Source organism: Seriola lalandi, unplaced genomic scaffold (assembly GCF_002814215.2).
Source record: "Seriola lalandi dorsalis isolate HSWRI2012SDOR001 ecotype SW California unplaced genomic scaffold, Sedor1 jcf7180002053710, whole genome shotgun sequence".
Taxonomy (NCBI): domain Eukaryota; kingdom Metazoa; phylum Chordata; class Actinopteri; order Carangiformes; family Carangidae; genus Seriola; species Seriola lalandi.
In genome coordinates, this window is record NW_019524263.1 from 92996 (window position 1) to 120045 (window position 27050).

At 40.2% G+C, this 27050-nt stretch overlaps 1 protein-coding gene across 1 annotated transcript in view; it reads right to left on the minus strand.

The window, feature by feature from the left end:
• The window catches only part of mcama (melanoma cell adhesion molecule a), a 57720-nt gene extending 37526 nt beyond the window's left edge, over positions 1 to 20194 (minus strand). The window contains exons 1-3 of the mRNA XM_023401612.2: positions 20125 to 20194; positions 10759 to 10839; positions 8182 to 8334 (exon numbers count right to left, since the gene is read on the minus strand). Coding sequence (XP_023257380.1) covers positions 8182 to 8334; positions 10759 to 10825 — 220 coding nt within the window. The 5' untranslated portion in view covers positions 10826 to 10839; positions 20125 to 20194. The remainder of the gene's footprint in view (positions 1 to 8181; positions 8335 to 10758; positions 10840 to 20124) is intronic.
• Positions 20195 to 27050: the final 6856 nt, after the last annotated feature.

Genomic DNA, 27050 nt, shown 5'->3' on the forward strand with positions numbered 1-27050 from the left:
AATATTGTCTTGAAATTTGCAAAGGTGTGAGCAATCGACAATAGTTCTAACGATCATCGATCACTGATACCATAGTCAATCGGCACAACCCTAGTGGGAACTCACCCAAGATGCATTGAGGACGCATTTGAGATCCAATCACTCGGACCACATTGGGAAAAAATGCTTCCTGGGCCACACTGAAGAACCGCCTACTCTACTGACGTCCTCTGACACCGTCTGATTAGTCCCGCCACAGTTTCAAAGGCCCTGCTCGGACCTGGAGTTAACATCTGTCTCGGGTGATCCGATCACAAGTGGACAGCTCTCAGTTCGTCAGTTCACACCTGGCGTCTCCACATGCGTCTCAATTGACCACATGCGATCGGATCCCACTTCATGCCTTGTTGTTTTTAGCCAATTGTCAGATGGGTCTGTTGTCACTTTTCTTGGTACCAAATACTGCACTTCTTCAAATGGCTGCTTAAGGCTGGCTCCAAACGCGAGTCAATCGGGGATTTTAATATAACTCATTTAAATTTTAAGCTTTAAGTTCTGCATGATTGGGGGCTTGCTGCTGGGATGCCCCCCTCCTCTTTCCACATTTTTGGTTTAAGCTGGGAGTTCGGCAGAGTCAGGTACTGGCAAGATGGCTATGATGGAACAGCCAACTCTGAGCTTCAAAGCCGCTCTTCAGAAACCTATGGGTGACGTCACGGAGGCTACAACCGTCTTTATTTACAGTCGATGGTGTGCGTGAGAGCGAGCGGGGCACGGACGGGTTACTTGCATATAAAGCGGGGAAGTGAGATCCGATCACAAGTGGTCAATCAAGACACATGTGGAGACGCGTTTTAAAGTCAGGTGTGAACTGACGTTAGAGCTGTCCACTTGTGATCGGATCACTGATGACGCGTTTTAATATTAGTGCTGACCCATTAAGCTTATTTTTTATCATCATCTGGATATGTGTGTGTGTAGACCGCAGCTTCATTTGCCACAAACCTTTGCAAACTCATAGCTACAGTCTGAGACAGCAGCAGCCCCCCCCCCCCCAGTAATGTTACCTGAAGCAGAGGGAGGAGCATGGAAAAGACCGATTAGTGACCTTTGTCTGTGTTCTTCATTCAGCTTCACTCTGCAAAACTGTCTGCACACTTCATTATTTGTTTATCGCAAGTAACATCGTCATCGTGAAATTGAACAGTGTCACTGCACATCGCAAATTTTTTTCATATCGCGCAGGACTAGTTAAGACACAATATAGCCCACCAGGACAGACTGGGGTTGTGTCATTATGAGCTGCAAAAAAATTGACATGCCTGTGGCAAAATTGGACAATCCAACCAGGTGAAAACATACCTCTACATTCGTCATGCTGCTCTTACAATACTGTGTACAAATAATCAACCCAGTGCAAGTGGTGCAGAAAAATCCAATATTTTGGGGTTCAAAGAGGCTTTTAAGTTTCAGACCTCTCAGCACTCTCCCAGCATGATGAGAAAAACGGAGGTGGAGCCCTGCAGCTCTTGTTAAAAAATAAATGCCAAGAAAATAAAATAATTAAAATTCATCAACACGTGAACAACTGCAGCCGACAAATGCTGCAGACATTGTCCACGTTCCTGACACAGTCTCTGACACCACTCCCTCATGGGCTCTTCACACCCTGAATGCACATGGACGTCCCTCCCTCTCATGAGTAATTTCCTACATTCCTCTTCTCGGTTGAGTCTGCTTAAACAGACATCTCTTGCTCCTAAAAACAGGTCCTATGGGTGGACTGTTCACCGTATAGATTTTTTGCTGTGGTGAATGATGTGCTTTGAATAACACCCAAGTGAGGGATGTTTTGGGCAGTTCTTTAGCAAGAGAGGTAGTCGATACAGGAGAAATACCCTCCCAGAAGGCCAGAGATCAAACTACAGAGGCAGCTGTTGGATATAAAAATCCCACTCAAACACCCAGCATCCACTGACTGCAAATACACTACACATGCAGGACAAGGCCCTTGAAAACCCTTCAGTTTAGGCTTAAGGGTGGATGTCAGCTCTGCTCCTGCCAGCTAAACAGCAACGGCTTTGATTTTCCAAAACATGTCTTGGATCTTCAGAGCATGCACAGGCTTTAAACCTCAGACTGAAACAACAACAAACACCAAAAAAACTGGGCTTTTAGAACAAGGTAAATACAAAGAAAAATATTGTTATAAGAGATAACAATCGTGTACAACTCATTTGCTTTAGACATTACATTTCTTATCATAATGAAGAAGCATATACATTGAACATATCTGCAAACTGTTCACTGCCAACAAAGCATGCTCATACCAAACATATACAGCATGTTTATATATGAACACGGTTCCCGGCTGCGGGTGGTGGTGACTTCAGCCATCGTTGTGTTTACAGTACAAGAGGTTTTAATACGTCCTCTGAGCATCGCTACTCCTTCAGGGCAGACTGGACGCTACAGCGACTCGGTATCTGAAAGTGACGAAAAAGTCCGGCCAGACTGGGGCTAGCTGGTTAGCATGCTAACTTCAGAAGAAGAAACCAAGTGATAAAAATAGAAGGAAAACAAGAGCGCTGCGTTCCACAGCTGGAGACAGATCTTGGCAAGTACAGGAATGAAGTCTGATGCTGAACTCGCAACGTTTCTTCTAGTAAAGAGCTGTTAATGCTTTTGTTGGCTACGTAGCAATAGCAAACAGTCCTAGCTCCTTTTAAGTTTAGGAAAGATGGTTAAATATTCAAACAAGCAACTTAAAAAAAAAAAAAAAAAAGTGTTGAACTTGGTGTCTTGTTTTTAAGTTTGGTGTCCAGTAGACATTTCACTGTTCAGGCATCAGAACTGAGAAAGTCAGCTGAATATTCAGTGAGTGTAATGAAAAGAGTTAATTCAACAGGATCCATGGTATTTGAGTGCTCACCGAGCTCACATACATGTTAGCTGAATTACTTTACATATGTCTATAGCAAGGCGCTATTATAATACCACAGGGATCAAACAACGCACTCTCTTTAATGAAAACAATGAGCCAATACATTAGATTATATGGCTGTCATGCCGGGCTATCACTCAGGCAAATGCACTAATCCCACATGAACAACTGCAGCCAACAGCTGCACACTTCCTGCTACATCCAGACATGCCCGGCAGCCGAGGAGCGCAGGCATCCGCAGGCATCCAGCCACAGAGACGGATGAAGAAGATGTCAGGGAGAGCAGCCATTATTTACATGAGGAGATTGACTCACTGGGATACCTTCTGACTCATTTTTGGACACTTCACTTCTTCACTACTGCTTTACTGGCTACAAGAACACATGCTTCTATCTGCTAATAATGAATGACAAATGATGTCTAAACACTCACAGCCAAGCAACAACTTTTCCTCAATATAAGAAAAGACATAATGTGATCAAAGAATGAGTAAATGAGTGCAAACATTTATAGCTTGACAGTTCTGGATAGTCTATACAACTTGGCTGTAACTCACAAAGTATTGAGTTTCCATACCCTTTACTTTTATTGCAAATTGTTAAGGGTCTATACGTTTATTTTCATATTGAAATAAGTGTAGTTTCCTCTTTATGCAGTCTGACCTTGTGGTCAAAAACATTTTCGAATATCTTAATTATAAGATTGATAGTTTGAGTTATAATTTAATGGTTTTAATTTAATTTTAGAATATCAATAAATCTACATAAATCACAACAATAAATTGAATTGGTTCCCCAAAGACTATGTGTTCAAGGACATAACACATTCACAGCATGTAGTGTAAAGCTAAAAAAAAAAAAATAATATGAATTTTATTTTCATAGTTGATTAATCAAATTTCAAATGTCAAAATATTATGAAATGTCTTTAAAGTCTTTCCAAGAGCCCGAGGTTACATCTTAGGAAGTGTGCACAGATATTCAACTGAGGATAAATGATGAAATAAAGCAGAGGCACATTTGAGAGGCTGTAAGAGGAGATGGTTTGGCCTTTTTGTTTGATAAATGTCACATTTTTGAAGAACCTCCAGGCTGCTAAATATCAGTGATAAAGCTGATTTATCAACAAGAAACTCCAATATGTGCAGAATTTCATAAGTTGCGACTCTGAATCAAGTCTGGAGCTTATTCCACAGCAAAGTACTTTGACACCAATAACCAAAGATGACTTGAGACGGAATCAGAAAGCTCTCCATCAAGAAGGACGCGAGTTGTGTCTTAGAGGCTTCACTGAACAAAGTGGTACAAGTTGTAAGCCGCAAAGTCCCTTGGCTCTAAAAACGCTTGTTCTCATCCATTAAGAGAAACTGCTGGAATGTTTTCACATACGAAAACTGGAAGAGACACAGGAGACGGGTTTTGTTCTGAATGTGCCACAAACAAAAAAATCAATAGTCCAAGTCCTTAAATAAGAGCAGTGTTTGTTGTTGAGTGTTGTTAAAGTTGTTTGAAATGACGTCAGTCCAAACAATTAAAATGTAAACCTACCTCTACGTCATCTCACATTTAGTTTCTACCTGAGGTCGCTGGCTCAATTCATCTGACAAAGGGAGTATCCTGGTTACGATATTGTATTTTCTCTGGACTTGGAAAAGTTAACCACTAAATCAGTTAATCAGAAATAAAATGTATAACATGCAACACCATCGACAATATTTCGACAATAACGTTACTGGCTAATCAGTAAACCAAAAGGTAAGTAACACTAGCAATTTATTCAATTGATATTCAATGATTGATAAATTAGAATTAATATCATTTTCACTATTGTTTTTGGTTTAGCTTCTATGACTTCTCCAGCAAGGAGCAAACACCATTTTCAATGGGTCAGGACAGGGTTAATGAATGTGACAAAGCAGTGACCAAATAAATGGTAAAAGCCCCCCCCCCCCATGGTTTAGGTTTGATAGTTAATTACCATACTTGTATATTAGTGTCGGTGTCAGGTTCATCTGGTAATTGGCCCGTAAATCAAAACTAAAACTTGTATCTTTTGCTCTTGACGGTGTTTCGCACTAAACTACAGAGCTCACATTGATTGTAATGAAGACACGTCACCAAGCACAAGAGTGCGGCTCGATGATATGTTTTTAATAGTTTTTAGACGAAAATGAAGATTTATGGCAGAAAGGAATGAGCTTTCTTCTCTGGCTGCAGATATTAGCTGAATCAGCATTATGATGATCTGGGTCTTTTTCGTGGGATTTAATGATTTTAATATGTAAAATGAAGAATACCACCTTACCTTTAAATGCAATTAGGCCATCATCTGTTTTATTTAAAAAGGAGATGTCCACATTACGTTGTTCAGCAAAACATTCTTCCCCCTTGGAGACTTGCAGAAACGTTACCCCATGTATCACTGCCTATGTTACCTGCTGCTATATGCTCGAAGTAAAAATACTGTATCAATATTAAACTGCAGCAGAATTTAATTGTTTCTATCATTACAAATGCATCTGTATCATTCTTGTATCATGTCATGAACCATGTGTGTGGACATGAACTGAATCATTAAGGTCAGATAGATGAACCTAATTTTCACAACAACTGGTGTCTTGTTATTTTTAAGTTTACATCTAGTTAGTAAGGGGTGACTGTTTTGTTGTTTTAATTGCTAAGGGCAGTTTACACAACAAAAAGCTTTAAGGGTCCCTCAGAGCGCTGACATACACTGAAGGATAAAGCCTTGTTTGGTTGAAAGTATTTCATATTGGCATGAACTAAGTAAGCCCGTCCTTCGTGTCTACTTTGTGTTCTGTAAATGTCATCGTAAAAAGCTCTTGCCGCTGCCCTGATTTACTGCACAACACAGGCTGGACCACTTGCCCATTCCTGTAACACAACATGACCATTATACTGATGAACACCGGTCTGTTCAATCAATATAGGTTGGTGGTACAATGCATCAACCGAGCTACATGTTTGGGTTTGTTCTCATACTCAGGATGGGTCTATTTCCATACAGCAGAAATGCTTTTAGCCACAAATCGTATTCGAGCAAGTGCCCTTCAAGGCCCATTAGGGAGGAGGTCAGTTTTGACGGAGCCTGGCATAGAAGCTCTTTAGAGGGTCGGGCTCTTTATCAAGGGCCAACGATCTAATCCAAAAACAGACAGCTTTACTCCGTCTCCACGGGAGGTAGAGGGGAGATGAGGATTAAATAGAAGTAACCCAATTAAGACAAGGCTGATGGAGTAAAAAACAGGGATTTAAGAGAAAAAGAAGGATAAGGTCGGGACAGAGTGAGTGTTGTCCTGTTGCGAGATGCTACATGGAGAAGGAGGAAGGTTTTCCTTTATTTATGCACAAAGCTTGCTTGAGTTGGGTAATCCATCAGTGAACATGAGTTGTGCTTTTACTGGTGTTGGGGTGGGGAAAAAAAAACGACTCACATAAGAGCGCCAATTCTTATCTTCCACTGTTCTAAATTGAATCTATCAATAGTAATGTTATAGAGAGGGAACTGCGGGGCACAGCGCAGCACCCAGAGGGCGTGCTGCTACCCTGCAGTTCACCTTCACCTACCCTGTGCGTGTCATCATGGCAAAATGTGGTCGTGGAGACACTTATTGTGGCAGCAACAGGTTTTGCTATTGTCACAACTGTGCAAGATACTGTCATGAAACTTCACAGGTGTGTAGTCGAGATCAAAGTGAAGGCCAAGTTCAGATGTGTGTGGTCCAACCCGTGTGTACTGAACACTCAAGTGGTAATGTAGTAACGACTACTGAGCACTCATGGGTGAAAACGTCAATCTGTTGACAGACGTCATCGCTCGTCTGATCCCATCACAAGATGGTCACTGGTTAACTAAATTAGAATTTAAAAAAATTGTTGTTTAATTAGTCGATCAGCAGAAAAATTTAAGCAAAAATGTAAAAAATTCTCTGGTTACAGTCACTTTAATGTGTTTCTCTGTTTTGCATCCTTATGGACTCTTGGTCGGACAAACGGATATCAATTAAAAAGGAAACACCATCACAGTGGTTCCATGCCACACAATTTATATATAAAAAAACAAAACAAACAAACAAACAAAAAAACATTTCAATCAAAGTTGGATCTTCATCGAGTCAAAAAGCTTAAAAATGGATACCACACCCATACACCAATAGGCTGACAGGCTCTATGATGACAGGTGTGGCTCACCATCCAACAACCCACCCATGGTGATAAACATCTCAAAGCAATTAACAGCTCAAGAACATCTCCAGTAGACATCAGAGTATCAACAATACAAGTCAGAAAGGCATCAGACAAAACAAAGTCAGGTGCTTTTGAAGTTGTGACAAAAGACATTTGAAGACGTGACCTTGATCTCCGGGAAACTATGATGGACATTTAGTGGATTAATCGAGAAAGTAATCCGCAGATTAATCCAGAATGAAAATAATCCTTAGTTACAGCTCTGAACTTTTAACTTAAAAAAAAAAATGAATCCAAAGTCTAAAGATAAAGTCGGACTGTTCCTCACATCACATCGCTTTTATTGTCTGGTTTAACTGATGAAACCCATCAGAGGTCTCAGAGGTGACCACGCGCCGCCTCTCTTGAGAAGTGGGACTCTGCTAAGTTTGGTCCTGCGGTTCACATAAACTGCTGTGGGTTTTTAGATGTTCGCAGAAGTCGTATTAAAGCTTATAACGACTTACCCAGACTCAAAACACTTTATGACACAAGCCTTTTAAAAAAAAACCAAAAAAAAAAAACCATCACGTCCCAAATGCGTGTCTACGCTCTGATTTAAACTGCGTGCTGGTCGGTTAATTAGCCCGTTAACAGCTTCAATTACGCAGTAATTAACAACACCTTTAAATAAAGTGCAACGGCGAGACTTTCGACTGAAAACATCCAAAAATAGGGGCTGAGATGTTGGAAAAATGGTGTTAAAAACACAAAAATTCAACATGCGTTTATTCCAACGTATGTAAATTAGCTTTGAAATTGCTCACCGAAGCGCAGAGCAACTAATAGGCACCAAAACACACTTTTATTCGAGAAAACTGCTCTAACTAAGTAAAAAAAAAAAAAACATTTGAAAATATCAGTAACATCTGGTTGGAGCATCTAAGAAAAGCCACACGCTGTATTCTCATTCAAACTCGTGTCAGCGGCTCCTTCACTAAACTTTACTGCTAAAAGAAAAAGAAAAAAAAAGACGAGAAAACGGTGAATGTAGTTTGGTGTAAACTCACCGCTGCAGCCGAGGAGGCAGACGTGAAGGAACAGCGGTAGAAATGCTCCGCGTTGGAAAGCCATGTCTTTTTGCTGCTTGTCGTATCCAGTCCAAAACAAACTGAAGCTGAAGTGGTGTGTCGACGAGAAGTTAGCCAGCAGCCCGGAGGAGACTGAGGAGGAGGAGGAGGAGAGAGGAGGGGGGAGGAGGAGGAGGAGGAGGAGGAGGAGGAGGAGGGAGCTCAATTAGAGTCTCAGTCTGGCGGGGTTCTCCTATTGTGGGGCTTTCTGTGTGTGGTGCTGCTGCAGCAGCTTATCAGCGTTTAACCTCCCCTAAACTCACGCAGCATACATTGCTTCTTGGTATGAAGTCCTTTAAGGTCATGACTAAATAAGCACCTTATCGTGCCTCCACACCTTTTAACCTTAAAATCACATGGCCCGAATTCAGCGGAACAGGGACACTTTATTTGCATTTTCATAGTGGTTGAAGGTAATAAGCCCCTTTCACACATGAGGCTGAAATTTAATTTTGAAGGGGGGTAATAGTGAGGGGGGGCACACTGTAAACGTAAATACCCAGGGATCCAACATAGGGAAGGACTCCAAATTGCCTGAAAACCTGGTTTATTCTCTCTAAAATGTTTCATTAGCATTGTAAAACAAGTATTACTGTTGAGTAAATAATTTTACAGACTTTCTTGTATCTAAAATCCCCATAAAGCCTCTCGTGCATCAGTTTAACTATTGTGTTTTCAAGAATAACCAATGCAAATAAACCATCAGCAGCACCAGAAAACTTTAATAGTTATTATTTAACATTACGCCCTGTATTAAGACCAGTCATTCAATTTGAGAGTTTCTAGTATCTGTTTGAACCTTGCCTTTAAGTTCTTAAAGTTGTATTATTCTACTTCTGGTCTGGGGCAGAATGGGCCAGAACATGTTGGAAACTAACTCGCCTTAATTCTGCAAATAAAACATGATTCCACTGAAGTTGTGAGTAATACAGTAATCCTTTCTCAGAGTAAAGGTCACAGTAAGATGACTCCCCACCTTTGTCTCATGCCACAACGCAGTAATAATATCATAGAGAGCATATGCTGCAGACGTAGTGTTATGAACAACTGCAGATGCTTGGTTTACAGGTGTGACAATGGATGTATCAAAAGAAGGAAGGACGCCCTCCGCTTATGTAGCGGGCCCAGCTCTTTCTACTACATCAGTGATATTGGAACATGAGTATTTTCATTTCGTACCGGTGGAAAAACTGTGCAGTTAGTGCTTGAAGGAATCGTTTGACATTTTGGGAAATATGCTTATTTCTTTTGTAAATGGGACTCTCATATCTACAGCCAGCAGGCGGTTAGCTTAGCTCTGTCCAACGGTAATGAAGTCCACCTGTACCAGCACTTCTAATGCAAACAATAATACCGACACAAGAGCGGTAGGCTATTGATCCTCTCATTTAACTTTCAGCAAGAAAGTTTTTAAGTACAATTTTGAGGTATCTCCCTGTTTTATTCTACTTTGTACTTCCATGTCACTCTGTATCACACGAGTATATTGTACAACCATACTAACACATTAAAATTTGCATACAAACATACGATCAGTAAAATCCTAAAACATGAAAATCTTACAAGTTAAAGGTAATGGAGGTCATCACAGTGCAAATACATGGGAATAACAAGCTACTGTGACAGAGACACCGATCTCACACAGTTCTCACTTTTGTGGTTTAAAGTGTTGACACTTGACTGTGATTAACGAGACCGCAGCCTCGTGTTTGTTTGCTTGCTTGCTTGTTAGGCTGCACACCAAGTCGCCGCACCGCTCCTGACATGGATTTACTGGTACTGATGCAACAACTTCTACAGCTGCAGCACATGAACCTATATCACAAGCCGGTCTCTTATCTCTTGATTCTTTTTGGTTGCACCTCGCTCCAGGCTTTAAACCAAAAGGAGACTGTGCCTTTGAAGTTGTGACTTCTAAACTTTGGAGCTCTCGACATGTGATGTGAAACGCAGCTGAAGCCACACTGGTATAGACTTGAGTTTGTTTCATTTTACATCTACTTTTTTATGTATTTATCACTCTTATATTTTATAGTTTGATTGATTTTGAGACATCTGCTCCATAAACCTGTAACATGAATAAACTTTACTTAAAGTTGGTGTGTAAATGTTACAGCTAAATTCTCCTACCAACATATAAACCACAAACTCCCTTGGCTATCAGAAATCATACTGTATACACATACTGGTATCCTACTGTTATAAATCAGCAAGCCACCAGTAAAGACCATAGCAACCACTTTTGATGATCTATCAGCATTAAACACCTTAGCAACTGTTAGTTTTTCTAATACTTTCTGATGTTCTTGGCACACCCACACATCCTCTCCAGGAAAAATATAATCTAATTAATATTCTTCTTACTAAAAAGCAATCAAGACAATATCAATATTAGCATATCTTTCAACACTGCAGACAGTGTTCAGAGTGAGGACTGAGCAAAGGTTAGACACACTGGCCGCCTTCCAGTACAGTGAGCAAGGTTGTGGGTGTTTTCATCTCCAAGTGTAGAGTCACCTTGGTCAACAGCTGCAGCAGAAAAGCTTTCCTGGAGTTGTTCAGCCAGCTGTCCAGCGCCCGTCATGCATGCACCTACAGCTGTGGACACAACACGGACATTAGACATGGAGACGCAAATCCTGTGGTCACAAAACACTTATTAGCCCACGATAGGTTTAACAGAGAGTGCTTCAAAACACACCCAGTGTTGTGACAGTCTGATGGACTCGTCTAGCAGTGATATAGCAGGAAGTAAAAAAGAAAAAGAAAAAAGAAGGCGTGTACAGCGTCGCTTCCGATTATTAATCGTCACCAGACTGTACATCCAAAAATAAAAACAATTCTACTCCATGGATAATCACAACTGTTACTTCTTCAGTGTGTGAATGTATTATCAGAAGCCCAAACAACTGGATTTGTGACCTGCTGCTACATGAGGCAAGTTTGATCCCTTTGCAGATTATCATAAGTAAGTATAGGTAAAGCAAAGATGCCTTGAAATTTAATTATATTGAAGACAGCTGTGATTGATGAGTTTCAAAACGTTTGTCTTTCATTTGGTAAATTAAATTAAAGTGAGAAATACACAATAAAATGTTTGTTCTGTTTTTGTTCGGGTGTGGTTGTTTTTGGAGTAATGTAGAGATCAAATATCTGAAATGTATTTTAACCCAGTGGTTCCTCTGAAAATGAAACAATCTCTAGTTCTGATTCCTCATCACAGGCTCACACGGTCCTCATGTGTTTTGTTTTTTGAAAAAGGAGAAAGTATCTGGTATTTCGCAACAATAAAGGCAAAAAAAAAGTTAAATAAAACTTTTTAAAAAAGCACTGAACTTTGTTAATTCCAATTTGCTAATGTGACTGAAATACAGCTGAGGGCTCAGAAATAGCTACTAAGAGAGACCTTTGGGTTAAGATTACTTTGTCACCCAATTTTGAGTAACAGACCTTTAAAATTTTCTGTATAATCCCTTTAATCGTTTCGTGACCATGTGACCACTTTCTTTAGGACGCTGCAGGAAGTCTGCAGTCCGGGTTTTGAACCACTGCTCCTGAGCATTAGCGAACATTCCAGTGTGACAGACTGACCTAGGACCTACAGTATATGAATCATAACTCAACCAGCATTTGTCACATCAAAATGAACCTAATATGAGCTTCATGCTGAAAAGAGGACGGCAGCAGCTGCACACATGTGTAAAAAGCGAATCTTGCACCTCATATCAGGGAATATTTGTTTTGGATCTGAGCCAAGTTCTCTCCACTCTGGAGGAAACCATCTCTCATATGAAACCTATCTAGCCCTTACTCATGAGACATGAGTCTAACCAGGCTCCTCATGAAAAAGGGGTTTTGCAACTGTTGGCCCACACATTTTCTCTTTTGTTAATGCCTGTAGCTCACTGTGCTCTGGCTCTTTCCTCCTCACCCTGAAGCATGCCCTAGATACCACATTCCTAAAGAAATCTAAGCTCAGGCCCCTTTTGATGTTTAAAGCCTTGCACCATTCAACATTTTTATTGAAAATCTCAAGATACTTTCTATCTAATTGATTTCATTGGTACGGGTTTATTTTACAGGTCAACTTTTCCAAATAATTTCTTGAAATTTTCCTGGAAAGATGTGGTTTGATACTGATAAGAGGAAAAATAAAGAGAAGGCTCTGAGATTGTTATCATAGTTAGTTCATTTAGTTGTTGTGGTAATTTCATTACTGACATCCAGATGAATTTCCATGACTCCAATTGAATATTTATCACTCATTCAAGTCTCGAGGTTGTGGCAGCTTAGAAATAAGGAACCGATCAGTCTCTATTTGACCCGTGATTCGTATCAAATCAAACGTCTCTTTCCAAGACGCTTCTCCAGGAGAAATAAATTGGACTTTACAGACCTGTAAAATAAAGTGCCACCATTTATTCTATCATCTTCAACATACTTGAGAATTTTAATATGGACCGCAACAGCTGGTACGAAACACTTGAAAGTGCTGTTCAACACGAGAAGAACAGCCAAACCTTTTCAAAAATTATGACATAGGTTTTGTGTAGTATTAAAGTTAAAAAGCCTCATTTTGAATACAGAAATACACATAACACAGCTGTTGTCATTAACCTGTAGTGATGACTGTTGGTAGGAAGCAGCAGTCCCTCTGTGTCGTAGACGTACGTCTGCAAGCCTGTGACTGAGGATCTGCTGTTACTAACTCCTGCCTCATTACTCAAATCTTTTTTCCCCCCCTTTCCCTTTTTTCTCTTTGGTCTGAAGCACAATTCCCTCTGCACTGAAGTAATTTCACTGCTAACTCTGCTGTTGTGCCGGGCAGGGTGTGGACAGGCATGTGCTGCGCCCGTGACAGATGGTATGGTCGGCCACGTCTTTTCACCTGCCATCAGAGAGGAGTTTCACCAGGAGAGAATAACATGCCGGATGTTCATGCGATCCCCTCAAGCCCCACACCACCCCTCTGTGGAGGCGCTCTCATAACTCAGCTTTGACTGGACTTTTTCAGTCAGAGCTCCTGAATTTTAAAATGTGTTGCCAGAAGACCTCAGGCATCAAGTCAATCTCTTCTTAAAACCCCCTCTCGTATCAGATTTCCCTTCTTTTTTAAAGTAGTAGTAAGTAGTTGTACCATTATCCTCATTGTTATTGGCATTATTTAGGGTACAGACTTAAATGTGGGAAAGGTGTAGCATCAATATTTCAATATTAATGCAACCTGAAAACATAACATGTAGCAGAATGAAGCAACATCATCGTGTCAGGTTTGTCTCTCTATGCTATTCAAATTCAACAAGGAAAAAAAAAAGTTATGGTTTTGGTGCACTCATGTCCAAAAGTTTTGGAGTCATGCTGACTGTGGGTGCTGTTATACTGCAGTAAAAATCTATACTTGTCTCTTTAAATCTTGGCTCACAGACATGAAGGTTTGGGCCACACAAATATCACTGGCCTTTGGAAATGAAGGCTGTTTTATAAGAGGGGAAAGAAAGTCAGAAGCTCGTGTGAAAAAGTCTTTGAAGTGGGCAGTAATCCCAAACCCCATCTGAAATATTTCTTTTCGCCTGTAATGGAGAAGAGAGGCAGAAAAAAAAGAAAAGAAAAAGATGATTCCCCTCTGCCAAATCTTTCTTCTACTGTATTTTAAATCAGCAGCACCGCTTTGTTATATCCCTCCCCCTCACTTTTGTTTTGCTCCTTCTTTCTCTTTATTCTGGCCATCTCCAGTGTTGCTGTGCAGAGAAAGAGGGCACGGGAGGAGAAATAATGGTGTCACACTGAAGATTTAATGGTCAGACGTGATTAAAATGCAAGTATGTTGTTTACACAAATTCAATCAAACCTGAAGGAGGTCAGGTGTCAGAGGAGATGATACTCACTTTCCTGTCAACTTACTAAGGTCCACAAGAATCCCACAATCCCCCAAGTTTTTAATGATCCATCAGCATGTCAACTTGGCTTTTCAACTATTAACTCATTTTAAATTATTTGTGTGAGAAATGAGGTTGAAGATAAAATCTAATATACTGAAATTTGAGATTCAACCTTTTATCGATTGATGGGTTGGAGATGATGTGTTGTATTTTGGATTTAGCAGGTTGTAATGTATGTTTTGTATTTGTTGTCATTTATATTTTTCATGTAAACTTTAACCTATTATTGAAGTGTGTCTTCAAAAGTCAATAGCAATGTTTTTATTCACATGAATAATCAATGGACTATTTCTAAAGAAACTGGAAACAACAACAGACACCATCCCAATGAATGCAAAACAGGAATTATGAACGAATGAAGAGGTGTGAGAAAGTCACAGTAAGCTGTTACATGACGAGCTTTGGGCTATGAAGACCCCCCCACTCTTCAAACTTATCTTTAACTGATAAACCAATTACTGACTTTATTAAAACAAGGCGAGTTTGTTTGGCTGCACTATAAAATTATTCAGTAGTAGAATTAAACAATTGTTGTTAACACCAGTAACTTCAAGTGTTAGGCAAACAACCGGGACCAAAAACTTTAGGGTTATAACTTATAACTATATTGAACACTGTCATGAGATAACAAGCCTCTGTACTTAATCATCTACAAGCATTTCATCATTCAGCTGTAACTGGGAGACAAAGGAGTAAAGAAGTTGGACTTCACATAAACTTAAGGAGATTACTCCAAGGGTTTAGTATCACACCTCCATAAAGTTGGGAGATGGTAAAAAATTGATGCTGCAGAAATTGTAATAATATTGTGAATTCAGCTCCAAGAGCACTGGGTCCTACATTTCCCATCATACAGCCTGACAGTGTGTATTTATGATACCTTCTCTGCCCAACCTTTATATGCAAGACCAAGGGCTCCTCTAACATAATTACCATCACCTAAAATAATGATGACCACTGCTAATGTGTCAATCAGTTACACCAGCCTCTCTCAGTACATTCTTCAGACCAGGATGTCATGTTAAGTAACAAAGGGTTAAATACAGTATATGCAGCGTGCCGTGTACATGAATACTACACAAGTATAACTGTAGTGGCTTTGAAGAGTTCAAAATAGAAATGAAATAAAATTTTAGCCCTTGTGTTGGACGACATACGGGCAATCGTCCAATGGCATAAAAAAAGTCTTTGAAGTAGTCGAGAGATTGTACTCAAGTTTATCATCATCATCATCATCATCATCATCATCGTCATCGTCGTCGTCGTCATCCATTTCCCTGCAGCCTGGAGTGAGCCCACACACTGGCTGCTCTACTCACACAGATTGGGGGCAGAGTGTTTCACCACAGGGGTGCCAGACGAAGTCAAGGACCGGTGGTTTGAACAGACTCTGTCAGAAGAAGGGGTGGGAATGTAAAAAAAAGGACTCCGCTCACTGAAAAAATGCCAGTGCGCTTGAAGGGCATTTCTCCCCAATTTGAGAACCCGATTTTGAAATGTGGTTTGTGCTGAGCAAAGAAAAAAAAAGATTTGTCTATAACTATAAGAAAATTACAGCAATCACACTAATAAGGCTTCAAATGGGAAGAGGAGGATTGCTCTGCCAGAAACGACATCATTGAGGATTCTTGCGTGTGTTAACTATTTTTACTGCCCAAGCTGGTATTCAGACTGAAAATAGCACTGCATTAAAAAAAAAAAAGTATGCAAGCAAAGCTCACCATGTATCAACACAGTGCATCACACACAAAGACTTTAAAAGTTTGGCTAGAGACGATAGAAAAGAGAAGTGTTAAAATCTGCCTGGCTGGGCCTTTAATTAGCGTATTACCACACCATTCATGTTTACTGCTGTAGTGATTATAGCTCAGAGAAAAAGATCCTATGATGTGGTGGTCTCATCACTGTTCTAAATTAACCTCATATGCGCAAGGCTGCTGGCTTCTGCTGCGACTAGGCTACATCTTCTCCTACTTGTCGGAGTAGCAGTAGCGTAAACTGGCAATGGGATAAGAGGAAAAGTCCAATTAAACTTATTTAACAGTAACTGCATGCCATGAGTTGTTGCGCTTCAATAAATGTTGCAGTGGCACATGCATTTCTTTGCTTTGTCACTTTTTCTTTTGTGCTGCATCACATAGATGTGTGTATCCAGGAACCAGAACTTTTCATCCAGTTTTCAACGTTAAGGAACATGTGGAAACATCAGTCAACCTCGGCATGCAAAGGGTGAAATATAGGACAATATGCAGTTCATGGTAGTAGTGAGGAATAGAGTTGGTGCATCAACACAAATCAGCAAAAAAAAAAAAAAGGCCTAAGGTCAAAATGACAACATTGGCAGACGCTTTAATTAGAGTTGTTTAAAGTAATGACTTACATTTGGATGAATGAATATGAAATGCATGATGCGCTCATAGAGGTATTCATTATTCAACAAAAATAATTTGATTTTTTTTATGTTTAAGAATTACGTATTTGTTTTTCCCTTCAACTATCTGAGCGTTAAACATTATAGAAGTGATCCCAGGGAGCATATATGCTTTTACCTTGCATTAGCAGTGGTGAAGTTTCCTGAGCTGGAGGATTTACTGGAACACTACGAAGAATCATTGGTTATACTACCCAGAGTTTTCTGATTGGATTACAGTTGTAGCTCTGTGTGTGCTTGTGTGGCGGCGTGTGTATGTGCACGTTTGTGTGTGTTTTTGTAAGGCAGAGGGCATAAATGGGTTATGGGACCTCTGGATGTTTTTGGGGGAGGGGTAACTGATTGTACCTCCTGCCATTGTTCAGATCTCATGACAGAGTTTGCCCTGAAGGGGGCCGTCATGTTACCATTGACCCCTTGGAAAGATTGTTGCCATGGCCACAAGACGCCTTAATGAACTAATGAATCACTCTGGCACACCTCAGACACATCAGTGTCTCATTGAGGGCACAAGGGGAGGGAGGGAGGGACGGGGCGGAGTCCACGACTCCATATAGACACAATACAGAGTTTGGTTAAAGCACTCCGAAGGGACCCAGGTGGCCAATTGCTCCCAAATGCAGTGAATCAAAATTCTGTCAGGGCAGCTCTTAATCACCAGCAGACAGCACACTTCACATTCATTCTTCTCTGATTACATTAACAAGACATCTAGGACTGAGCCATCTATTTTCTACCCACATAATGGAGAGACTGCAGCCACTTTTGTGTGCGCAATGCTACTGCATGTGCAAATCTTCCCTGTAAGACATTCTGTCCGATACTCCATCAGAAAAAATAATCACATTCCACATTAAAGGAATAGTTCAACAGCGTTGAGATGAGAACGTCGATACCTCCCTCATGTCTGAGCAGGAGTCAGGATGTGGTTCGTCTAGCTTTAGGGGCAACTATACTCTGTCCGGAAAGTCCCCCCACACCTTTCTGATGCTGGGTCTTCTACTTTTAGTAGAACATTTACATAGTGGAGCTAATTCTGCCAGGTGCAGTGACTGCGTATCCTGATGTCTTATGCTTATATGGTTTGGTACCACTGTGCCTTTACAGAGACAAACCAAAACCTGTGCTCACCAACCAATATCAGGTAAACCACGTGAGAGCTCGAGAAGCTGCACAGAATTACTGTGCAGATTGATAAACGGTTGATCGTCAAACAAGTAGTCACATCGCGTAATTCCCTCTAAACCACAAATTGTCGTTTTTACATTTCTGTTTGTGTACAGATCTGAAGGTGTAGTCTGACCCTGATGCAAAGGAAAAACAAGTACAACCCATACAGTATAGCTGCGCATCTTTAGGAGACTCTTTAGAGGCCGTTATGACAAGATGAGTATCACATGATAAATTAGCACAAGCTTCTTCACTGACTCTGATCACCTTCTTGTAGTATAAATAGCTGCAGCCTGATTAGCGAAGCTACGGAGAAGCAGCCTTTACAGATGCCTTTGACTGTCTCGCTGTGACCACTAGCTCTGACTAACCAATTTGCATATTGAGATACCATCGCAGTGCTTGCAGAATTCAGATAGCAAGAAAGCTTATTAACAGCAATTTTAAATGCAAAAGGCCTGATAAAAGATGTCATTATCCAGATAACATATCTAGATACAGATCACATGTTAATAGTGAGGTGGAAATGGGGTCATAAAGTGTAACCTGAAGATAGTGCTACAGACCAGTGGGAAGGGTTTTAAGCTACAGAGTTGGATGGGTTTGATACTACAGAATTCATTTTGATATTTTTTTTATTCTCAATAAAACATCACTTAATGCAGGTTTAACACTTATTTCTGTTAATATTGCAGGTAATTCTCTAAAGTGGATTAAAAACATAAACCCAGAAAGGGAGTGCTGCTCCTACAGCCAACTCCTCCATTAAACACACAATACAGACAGTTATAGTTCAAATGAACATTGACATTTCTCCCTAACAATAAACACTGTCGCTTTAATGGCGGTGTCTCTTGAGTAGTTACACATGTTCAGTAATCCTGGTAAATTTAAATCAAAAAAATAAAAAAAACAGCATCTGAACTGAAGAGCTGGAGCCTTCAGGCAGCTCTGATAAGGCAGCTTTCGACTCCCTCCCTCCTCAGCCACATTATGTCGACAGCCCTTTCAGCTGTTTACAGCTTCGCGGACAAGAAATAAGAGATTAACTGCTCTTTTCTGGGGTTTTTTTTTTCTTCCTCACAAGCTGAAAACCTGCACTTCTAATGTGTATTTACAAAATGTAAGCAATGTCTTCAGCAGACCCGGTCACAGACCTTTTACCTTCTCACACACTGATGTGAGATACTGTTTCTTGTTTATGCATTAAATGGTATATAACAGAGGGTCAAGACTGGCCCCCTTGAAATTGGCCCCCTGCAACTTGAGTGGCAACCCCAAGTGCAGTTGCTAACACCATTAACCTTAAACCATTCAATCATCCAATCACATAAAAAAGTCAACTGTGCAGTATTCCCAGAGCTGTTAACTATTCCGCTTCCCTTCGAAGTGCAGGTCAAAAGTGTGTGTAGGTTTTTATCCTCACTGATCATCAGAGAGTATTTAGCAGACTTGATTACACACAGTCCATTCTTATTCTGTATTAGTCATTCTGCTGCAAGCAAACACACCCTCCTCTAACCTCTTATTATTGGTTTAGCTGAAAGAAATTGTTGTCCTGGACATTGACTACAAACCCCATTGTTTTGTGCGGGTTTATTGTTCTTCTGTTGTACTATTGGTACAGTCTTTATGTTTTTATACAACTGAACTGCAACAGCAAATACGTTATGTAGGAAAAGTTAATTGCGAACAGATAATGTCTACATACACACACACGGCCTTGCAAATCTGCTGCTATTAAAAGAAAGTTACCTCTAAATGTAATCCAGCCAGCAATTACTGTTCCTTATTTGTATGAGACAGGGTTGACTTTTGTTTCCCTCCCTGAGCATCACAGACAGCTGTGAGACAGCAGTGGCCCTGCGGTTGCTTTGTCCAGTACTGTTTTTATAGTCTGAGGCATCTTGCAGCTGCCAGCCTTTAGGTTTGTACAGTTTTATTAGACTTAGGGTTTTTGTTTGGTGTTTTATTTATAGGGAGTGAGCAATGCTCTAGCTGCAATGTGCTAAATTTGGCAATGCTATTGTAGAAAGCCAGAATTACATGAGTTGAAAAATGTCGGCAATTGACTTTAAAAAAAAAAAAGAAAAAAGAAAATATAAACATTACACTTAACCTAACATCCCTGTTCAGACAGTTGCATCGGAAAGCTGGCTCAATTTTAAATGACAACCTGCACCCTCTGAACATTTCAGCTTCTTCCTTCTGGATGAAGTTTCATGGTCCCAAAGTGCAGAACAAAACGGTGCAAAGAGAGCTTTGTTCCAGCAGCCATCTCTCACATGAATAAGCTGTAGTAACACTGCATGGAAGAATTGTTAAATTAATCAATTCATTTACCTTGTGATGATGTTGTCTCTGTGCAGGAAACGGTTGATTGGTCTCTGCATTTTGTAAACCCACGTTGGTCTCCACCTATAAATTACACATCAGTCTCTTAGTGTTGCAATATAACTGACATTTAAGTTTTAAAGCCTAGTTTGAGGAAGTGGCACAATTAAGAAAAAATGTAGAATCCCCAAAAAAACCATAGTGTGGAAACATTTTAGAATATGACCAAATGCAAAATGGGAAAGACAATCAAATTAAAGTTGTATTCAAACTCAGTCTATGTAAACTAAATGTAAATGTATTATTTTTAATATCGTCATTAACATTAAAACATTATTCATGATTACACAGAACATGATAAACATCCCTGGTGCTAATTAGAAGGACTAGATAAAACACCAGACCAATGTAGCAATCAGTAACTTCAGTCATGACGCTCCAAATCAAATAGTTGGCTACTGAGCTCCATTAATCACTGGAGGGTTTTCTAAGACGGTCATTTAGGAACAGAAAGTTTGAAAGGAAAAAATAACAATCAGTGAATTTCATAGTTATCAAGCACATTGAGCGCTACACATGTCCACCCTTATTGAAGTAGAAAAAACTACAGCAAAACGTACAGGAAGCACAGCTAACAGGACCTTCTTTCCTTTAGCACTTTAGCAACTTAAAATAGGAGCTAATGCTACACTTGTACTGTCCAAAAATGAGAGCTTCAGCAACTAATGCTAAAGTTAGTAACACTGCACTGCTTAGCTTCACACTAGCCTTCTCCAAGAGTTAGGAGCTAAAGCTAGCCTTGTAATACTCGAGTTAGGAGCTAAAGCCATATCTTTGAAATTTTATGGTCAAAAATCTGAGCACCTTCATCCTCCACACTTACCATGGACTCCATTTCCAGTTCACAAGGGGGTTGCACCCAAACACTTCCCTCTTTTAAGCTCTTGCTGATGTCATCAATGATGTCATGGGTTATACCATGACTGTGGAGGTCCTCATAAGTTTAATATACCGTTTAAATGAGTATTTGTCTGATTTGGAGCAATTATACAGTTTGTTAACAAAATTACGAGTTTGCACTGCTGCTGTTTAGTGATAAAAGTACATTTTTGTCAATTAATCTTTGTAAATGAGATAGACTTAAACCCCCTGAATGGTTTGAAAGTTTGGTTCTGCCCAGGCTAATTGTTGAGTGGAGACACTATATAACCAGTTGTTCCTTCTCTGCTGAGCGAGAACGAGGTCTGTGCAGGTGGGAGCTTTATGGTGGCTGTGTCATGCCTAATGCAAATAACTTTGATGCACCCAAAGTTAGCAGCTATTTTATTTTATCTATCTGCGTAGGCTGTATGTAGCAGTTAGTTTAGCAGCTACTATTACCTTTTCACTGGTGTAGTGATCAGAAATAGCAGCTTTTTGCTTTTCTTTTGACTGTAGCTGGGATTGTTTCATATTTATCCTATTTTATGTTCTTTTCTTTCTGTCCTGTCAAATCCTGTTTTCACCTCATATGCACAGGTAGAGAGAACATGAAGCATCATTTGCATTTATTTAGAGCCTTTGTTTCAAATGTGTGTATTCTCATTGCTGCTTTGTTTTGTTTTATTTGGTTGTTTACACCTCAGCTTAGCGTGGGAGCACATGATGATTTAAAAGGGAAATGGTAACCAGGGGAAACTGGAAATAGCAGTGACCAGAATTCAACAACAATGGCTGTAGAGAAAGGAACAATGACAGCTGCGGCAAATGGAGGCTTTAGACGCCTTTTTTATTCTTTTTTTGTTTTGTTTTTTTTGTGCTGAAAAAAATGGAAACAAAGGCAATAAACAGGATGTTGTAAAGAAAAGCTTTTCAACAAGGCAACACAAGCAGTGATGTGATATTTTAAACCTGTCACAGCGGGGGGCTTTTGTGTTCCAATTTGTTTCTATGACCAACTTTGTAGCTTCTCAGCTTCAATGGGAAGCAACCAATCCATCATTAGTTTTTTTTTTTTTTTTTAATATTTGATATAGGCTTCTGTGACAGACTCAATATCACCATGTAGAGTCTTAATGACCTCAGAATGAGTTTATATTGCACATTAAATTTGCTGTATTTAGGAAAAGACTATTAAACCGAGTTTAAATTTCACAGAGTTTCGTAAAGATACTGCACAACCTATGAGAGAAACCCCCATCATCAAAATACCAAATGAGTTTAATTATCTCTGTTCTTCCTCTAGAGTTCAAGGACTTGGAGAATAAATGCCAGGCAACCCTGACTCATGCTCTGGAGGCTCATGGTGGGTCAACACATCATTTCACGCTGTTTGTTGTCCTTTCAGTTGTCACCCATGTGTATGTGGCACCTATTAAATGCTAATTGTGCTAATTCAAAGTCATATTTTAATTAAGACAATTTCTTTTTAGGTCTTATTATTTCAAAGTGGATTCTGGGTGAAGTGAAGTTATGAGTCTTAAGAAAGGTGAGCACACACACACACACACACACACACACACACACACACACACACACACACACACACACACACACACAAAAGTAAATTGCCACACTTCATCACAAAATCACAGCTGTACTGTCACATTGACAATGCAAGTGTTTCCTTCTGCGACTCTCTGGACCTCTGTGTATGTGCTTGCTCAGTGAACGTGCTGCACCTGACACACTGACTGCGCGCTGCGGGAGGCCGCGGGCTGTTTATTCTGCACGTTGCAGGGTGATTGTATTCAATCAGACACAGGACAAAATGTGTTGTGATCAGTTTTCTCTCGGCTCAGCCCAAATTGGCCATCTGGCTTACAAGAACACACGGTGTGTGTGGGAGTGGCCCTATTGACCCACTTCATTGTTCATCTTTTGGCCCCTGAGGGCCGAATATTTTCTATATGTGGGTCAAGGACTCTGTGGGATGCAGTTGTGTATGATGATTTATATGGAACCGCAGTGTGTTTTTAATTGTCTGTATTCGCTGTGGATATATTGATTTGTCTTTGTTTTCTGACTTAAACGAATTTGTCCACATTAGAGTGATTTGTGGTCATGGTCTTGACACCAAAGAGGAAGTAAAGAGTGCATTACGATTTCCATATAATGACAGTCATGTGGTAAACCTTCTATCTCCAATTTCCAGCTCATTGCTTGTAAATATTGTGATATTTGATTCACATATCTCACTTCCTAGAGAAATATCTTGCTCTCTTCAGCTGAAAACTATCTCCACAATGAGATTCCTGCCCTTCAGAGATGTGGAAAAGGTTGTAGAAGCGTGTCAAAACTGTCCTTTAGACTTGTACAGCTCTCTCCGTTCTGGCCTCAGTCACACGCAACTCCCACACTTCCAGCTAGAATGAAAACACAGCTGATAGATTTCCTATTACCTTATGAACCTACGTGTGGTTTCAGGACAGGCTCTTCTCGCTGGTCGCAGGTCCAGTTTCTACCTGCTGATTTAATGCATTTGCTTTCAGGGATGTATTTGATTCACACAAAATTGCAATTGCTGTTGCAAACAAACATTGTCTGTGGATCTGTGGATTATGCAAACTAACTGACAGAGACACTGTTTTCTGGAAAAAGATATGTTGCTGCTGAATATTTAAATGTAGTTCCTCAACACTTTGGGAACCACAAACTAAATTCTTGTGGTGACAGAAATTGCACAGACAGATGTCTCATGTATGAAACGTAAAATAAAACCAATAGGAGGGATGCTACTAGGGGAAGTTTGGGGGAATCGACCTTAAAGTTAGTGTCACTGTCACAACTTATACTGTGTTCATTTTTACATTTTATCAAGTCATAACCTCTGCTCTGGCTCAGTGGATATCAGTGCTGGTGCCCACAACTGTTGTATGGACTGCCTTAAAATTCGGTGCACACATTTATGATCCCCAGAGTATGAATCTCAGTGACTCTGATGAACCTCCAGCATTTCATCTAGCGCCATCATCAGGTGAAAGATTTAATTCATCCAGTACTACATGCAAAACTGATGTCTTTCCCATCAGCCTCCACTCCGATGTGTTTACTGCTAATTAGCAGATGTTAGCATGCTCTCACTCTAAACTAAGATGCTGAACATGGTACGTGTTCATTGTGAGCATGTTGCTGTTAGCATTTAGCTCAAAGCGCCACTGTGCCTGATCACAGCCTCACAGAGTTGCTAGCGTAGCTGCTCTTCAGTTTTTTTAAATAAACATATGTGTCAAATTATCTTTTATCTTTTCAATGAAAATTAAATGATGGTATCATCATATAAAATATAGGCCTAAAAATGATTGAAAATGCAAATACATAATATATGTAATGTAGGCAATGATTGAAAATACTTTACTGTATAAATGGAAATATAATAAAGCGCATAATACAATAAATATTTAAGATACAAGAATTAGTTGTAAAGGTGAAAGTTGTTATGCAGAATAAAGGATCTTGTTGTCATGCATTCATAAAAGCAGGATTACATCTCTACATTGTATTGGATATGATATGGGCTACTGTAAAAGTTATCTTTCTTTCATCAGCACTGCGCTGGAGGGATTTTAAGGTCTGACTCCATTGTGACAAAGAAATATTTTGAGCTGCAAAAGACACTTGGCAGCACATAGCCTGTTCCAAAATGCTGTTTGATGGTTCAAAAAGAGGTAAAAATGTTAAGGCGCATGGCAAGCAAGTCTACTCCTCACTGTCTGCTTTTTTTGTGGTTGCTATAGGAACCTGCCGTCCAAACCCCCAGAAAGCCAGAATGTGTGTAATCAGCTCTACAGAGAGGGGGGGAAGTCCTGCTAGGGTTACTCCCAAAGAGCCGTGTTAAAATAAAGATGAATTCTCTTTTTTCTTTCACACTCTGCAGGCCATGAAGATATCTCTCTCTCTCTCTCTCTGTCTCTCTTAGATTTCTTTCTCCTCACACTCTCATTTAACAAGTGGATGTAATCATGTTCCTCTCTTATTAAATATGCATATTTAATTTGGCACTCAGTTCATGAATCAAGAGTGAAGGAGTTGCTGTCGTGGGGCTAAATTTACTAATGAGGAATGGAAAGATCTGACTCTCATAGCTCTAAGAACATAGAGCTGTGATTTCTATAGGGCCCTTATTTTGTTGAATCGTTCACTGAAATGATATGCATGTATTTCACTTCCCCTTCTCTGATTGGGTAAATAATCCAATCCATGTGCATGTATCTTGAGGAAGAATCTTCCAGACTGGCTGCTGCTTGTCTGGATTGTGACTCCCACTCTCTTCTACAGAGAGCGGGACATGTGCCAGAATTGAGTCAGGGCCTCAGGACATGTTCACACCTGTTTGGATTTATCCAAACCTCTGAGGATATTCTCCTTAAGTTCTTTTCATTTGGGCAGATGAGGACAGATGTGATTTTAAAGTCAGGTACACACCACAAATTAGATGCAAGACAACAGGTCAGTGATGTGTCTAATGACTCACTTCTCTGTCAAAGTCAAAGTATGTGACCTGGAGCAGGCAGCCGGCAGCAGAAGTTGGCTAGCACAAGCATGTAAGAGTTAAACACTTCCAGTGAAGAATAATATCCAGTTTCCCCTTTTATTTAACCTTACATTTACAGTAGCAGATAATAGCCCCCCCCCCCCCAGAATTCAAGGAATGAAAGCATCACAAAAGAAAACAAAAACAGTATCTCTGTGAGCTTTCCAGTCTTAGACCTCCATGTGTCAGATTCACCTCTTCTGTCAGATGGAAGCTGCCCTTCTCTTCCATATATGCTCCCTGAGAGAAAGCTTCTGTATTTCGGACCTACTCAACCACAGATACCCCCCCCCCCCCCCCACTTCGCCCTTCCTGCTGCTGCTAGAGTTGTTCCCAGGCCTGTGAGAGAAGGTGAGCGCAGATAAGAGGTCTTTATCTGGGTCCCACAGGGAGGCAGGTTAAGTTTGCGGTGAAGGTTTGACATGGCGGCCCGTCTGCTTGCTCTAGCTGTTGCCTCCCTCCTCCTCCACCTCCTGATGCGAGGCTCAGGCTCAGTCCCCAATCCCCATGTCCTTGGGCTCATTCTTGACGGCCCCCACTGCTCAGGCTTTAATGAGAAAGATGAAAGAGGTGCAGGCTGGGAGAATACCCAGCCCTCCTCTTCCCCATCTACCACCCCATTCACTTTGCTCCTCGTCACATTGGTTCAGCCCAGCCTCGCTCTCACTGGCCCTGCAGCACTAACTCATCCAAGACTTTTTGCTGGGGTGGGGGAGAAATTCTACTGTAATAAATTGGAACTGAGGCTGGTTTCCATTTTAAATTTTTCAGGTATTATTCTCTCTGATCTTATGTGCAAATTTCTTTCCATCCTGCTTTGTGTTCTGGCACTCTGCCTCTACTGTAGATATGTTTAAATCATAAAGCCCCAAAAATGCAGCTGTATCCAAACCTTTTCATTCTTCTCTCTATTATAAGATCCAGTGTTGTCCGTAACAATTTTATACTGGTGAAGATAATGATGGTGGTCATGAAGTTTTTATCATTGTATCTTCTATTTAAATATTTCTGCATGTGCTTGCAAGACATTAAATTCAAAACAATTCAAGTTATACAGTATATCAGCATTATCTCTCAGCTCTTTGGTTAAAAATGCCAGTACTAGTTACAGTTACACACATTATACTCTGGATTTAAAGTCAGAAATCTCTTTGGCAGCATGAAAAGGTGCTTAATTATTTTATGCACTAAATTACATTGTAAGGTCTCTCTCTGGCACGGGGATACTGCTGTTACTTCTTTACAAAAAAAAGAAGTCGTCAGATTAACATTAAAAAAGTATCTAACTCCAGAGTCCTGAGTCTTCCCACTGTGGCCTGATAAGTACGCCAATTATTCTGAGTCATTCACTGATTAGTAACATTCACGTGAATAATAATCACTATATTTAAACACCTCCTCATCACTCAGAGTCCTGCAGCAC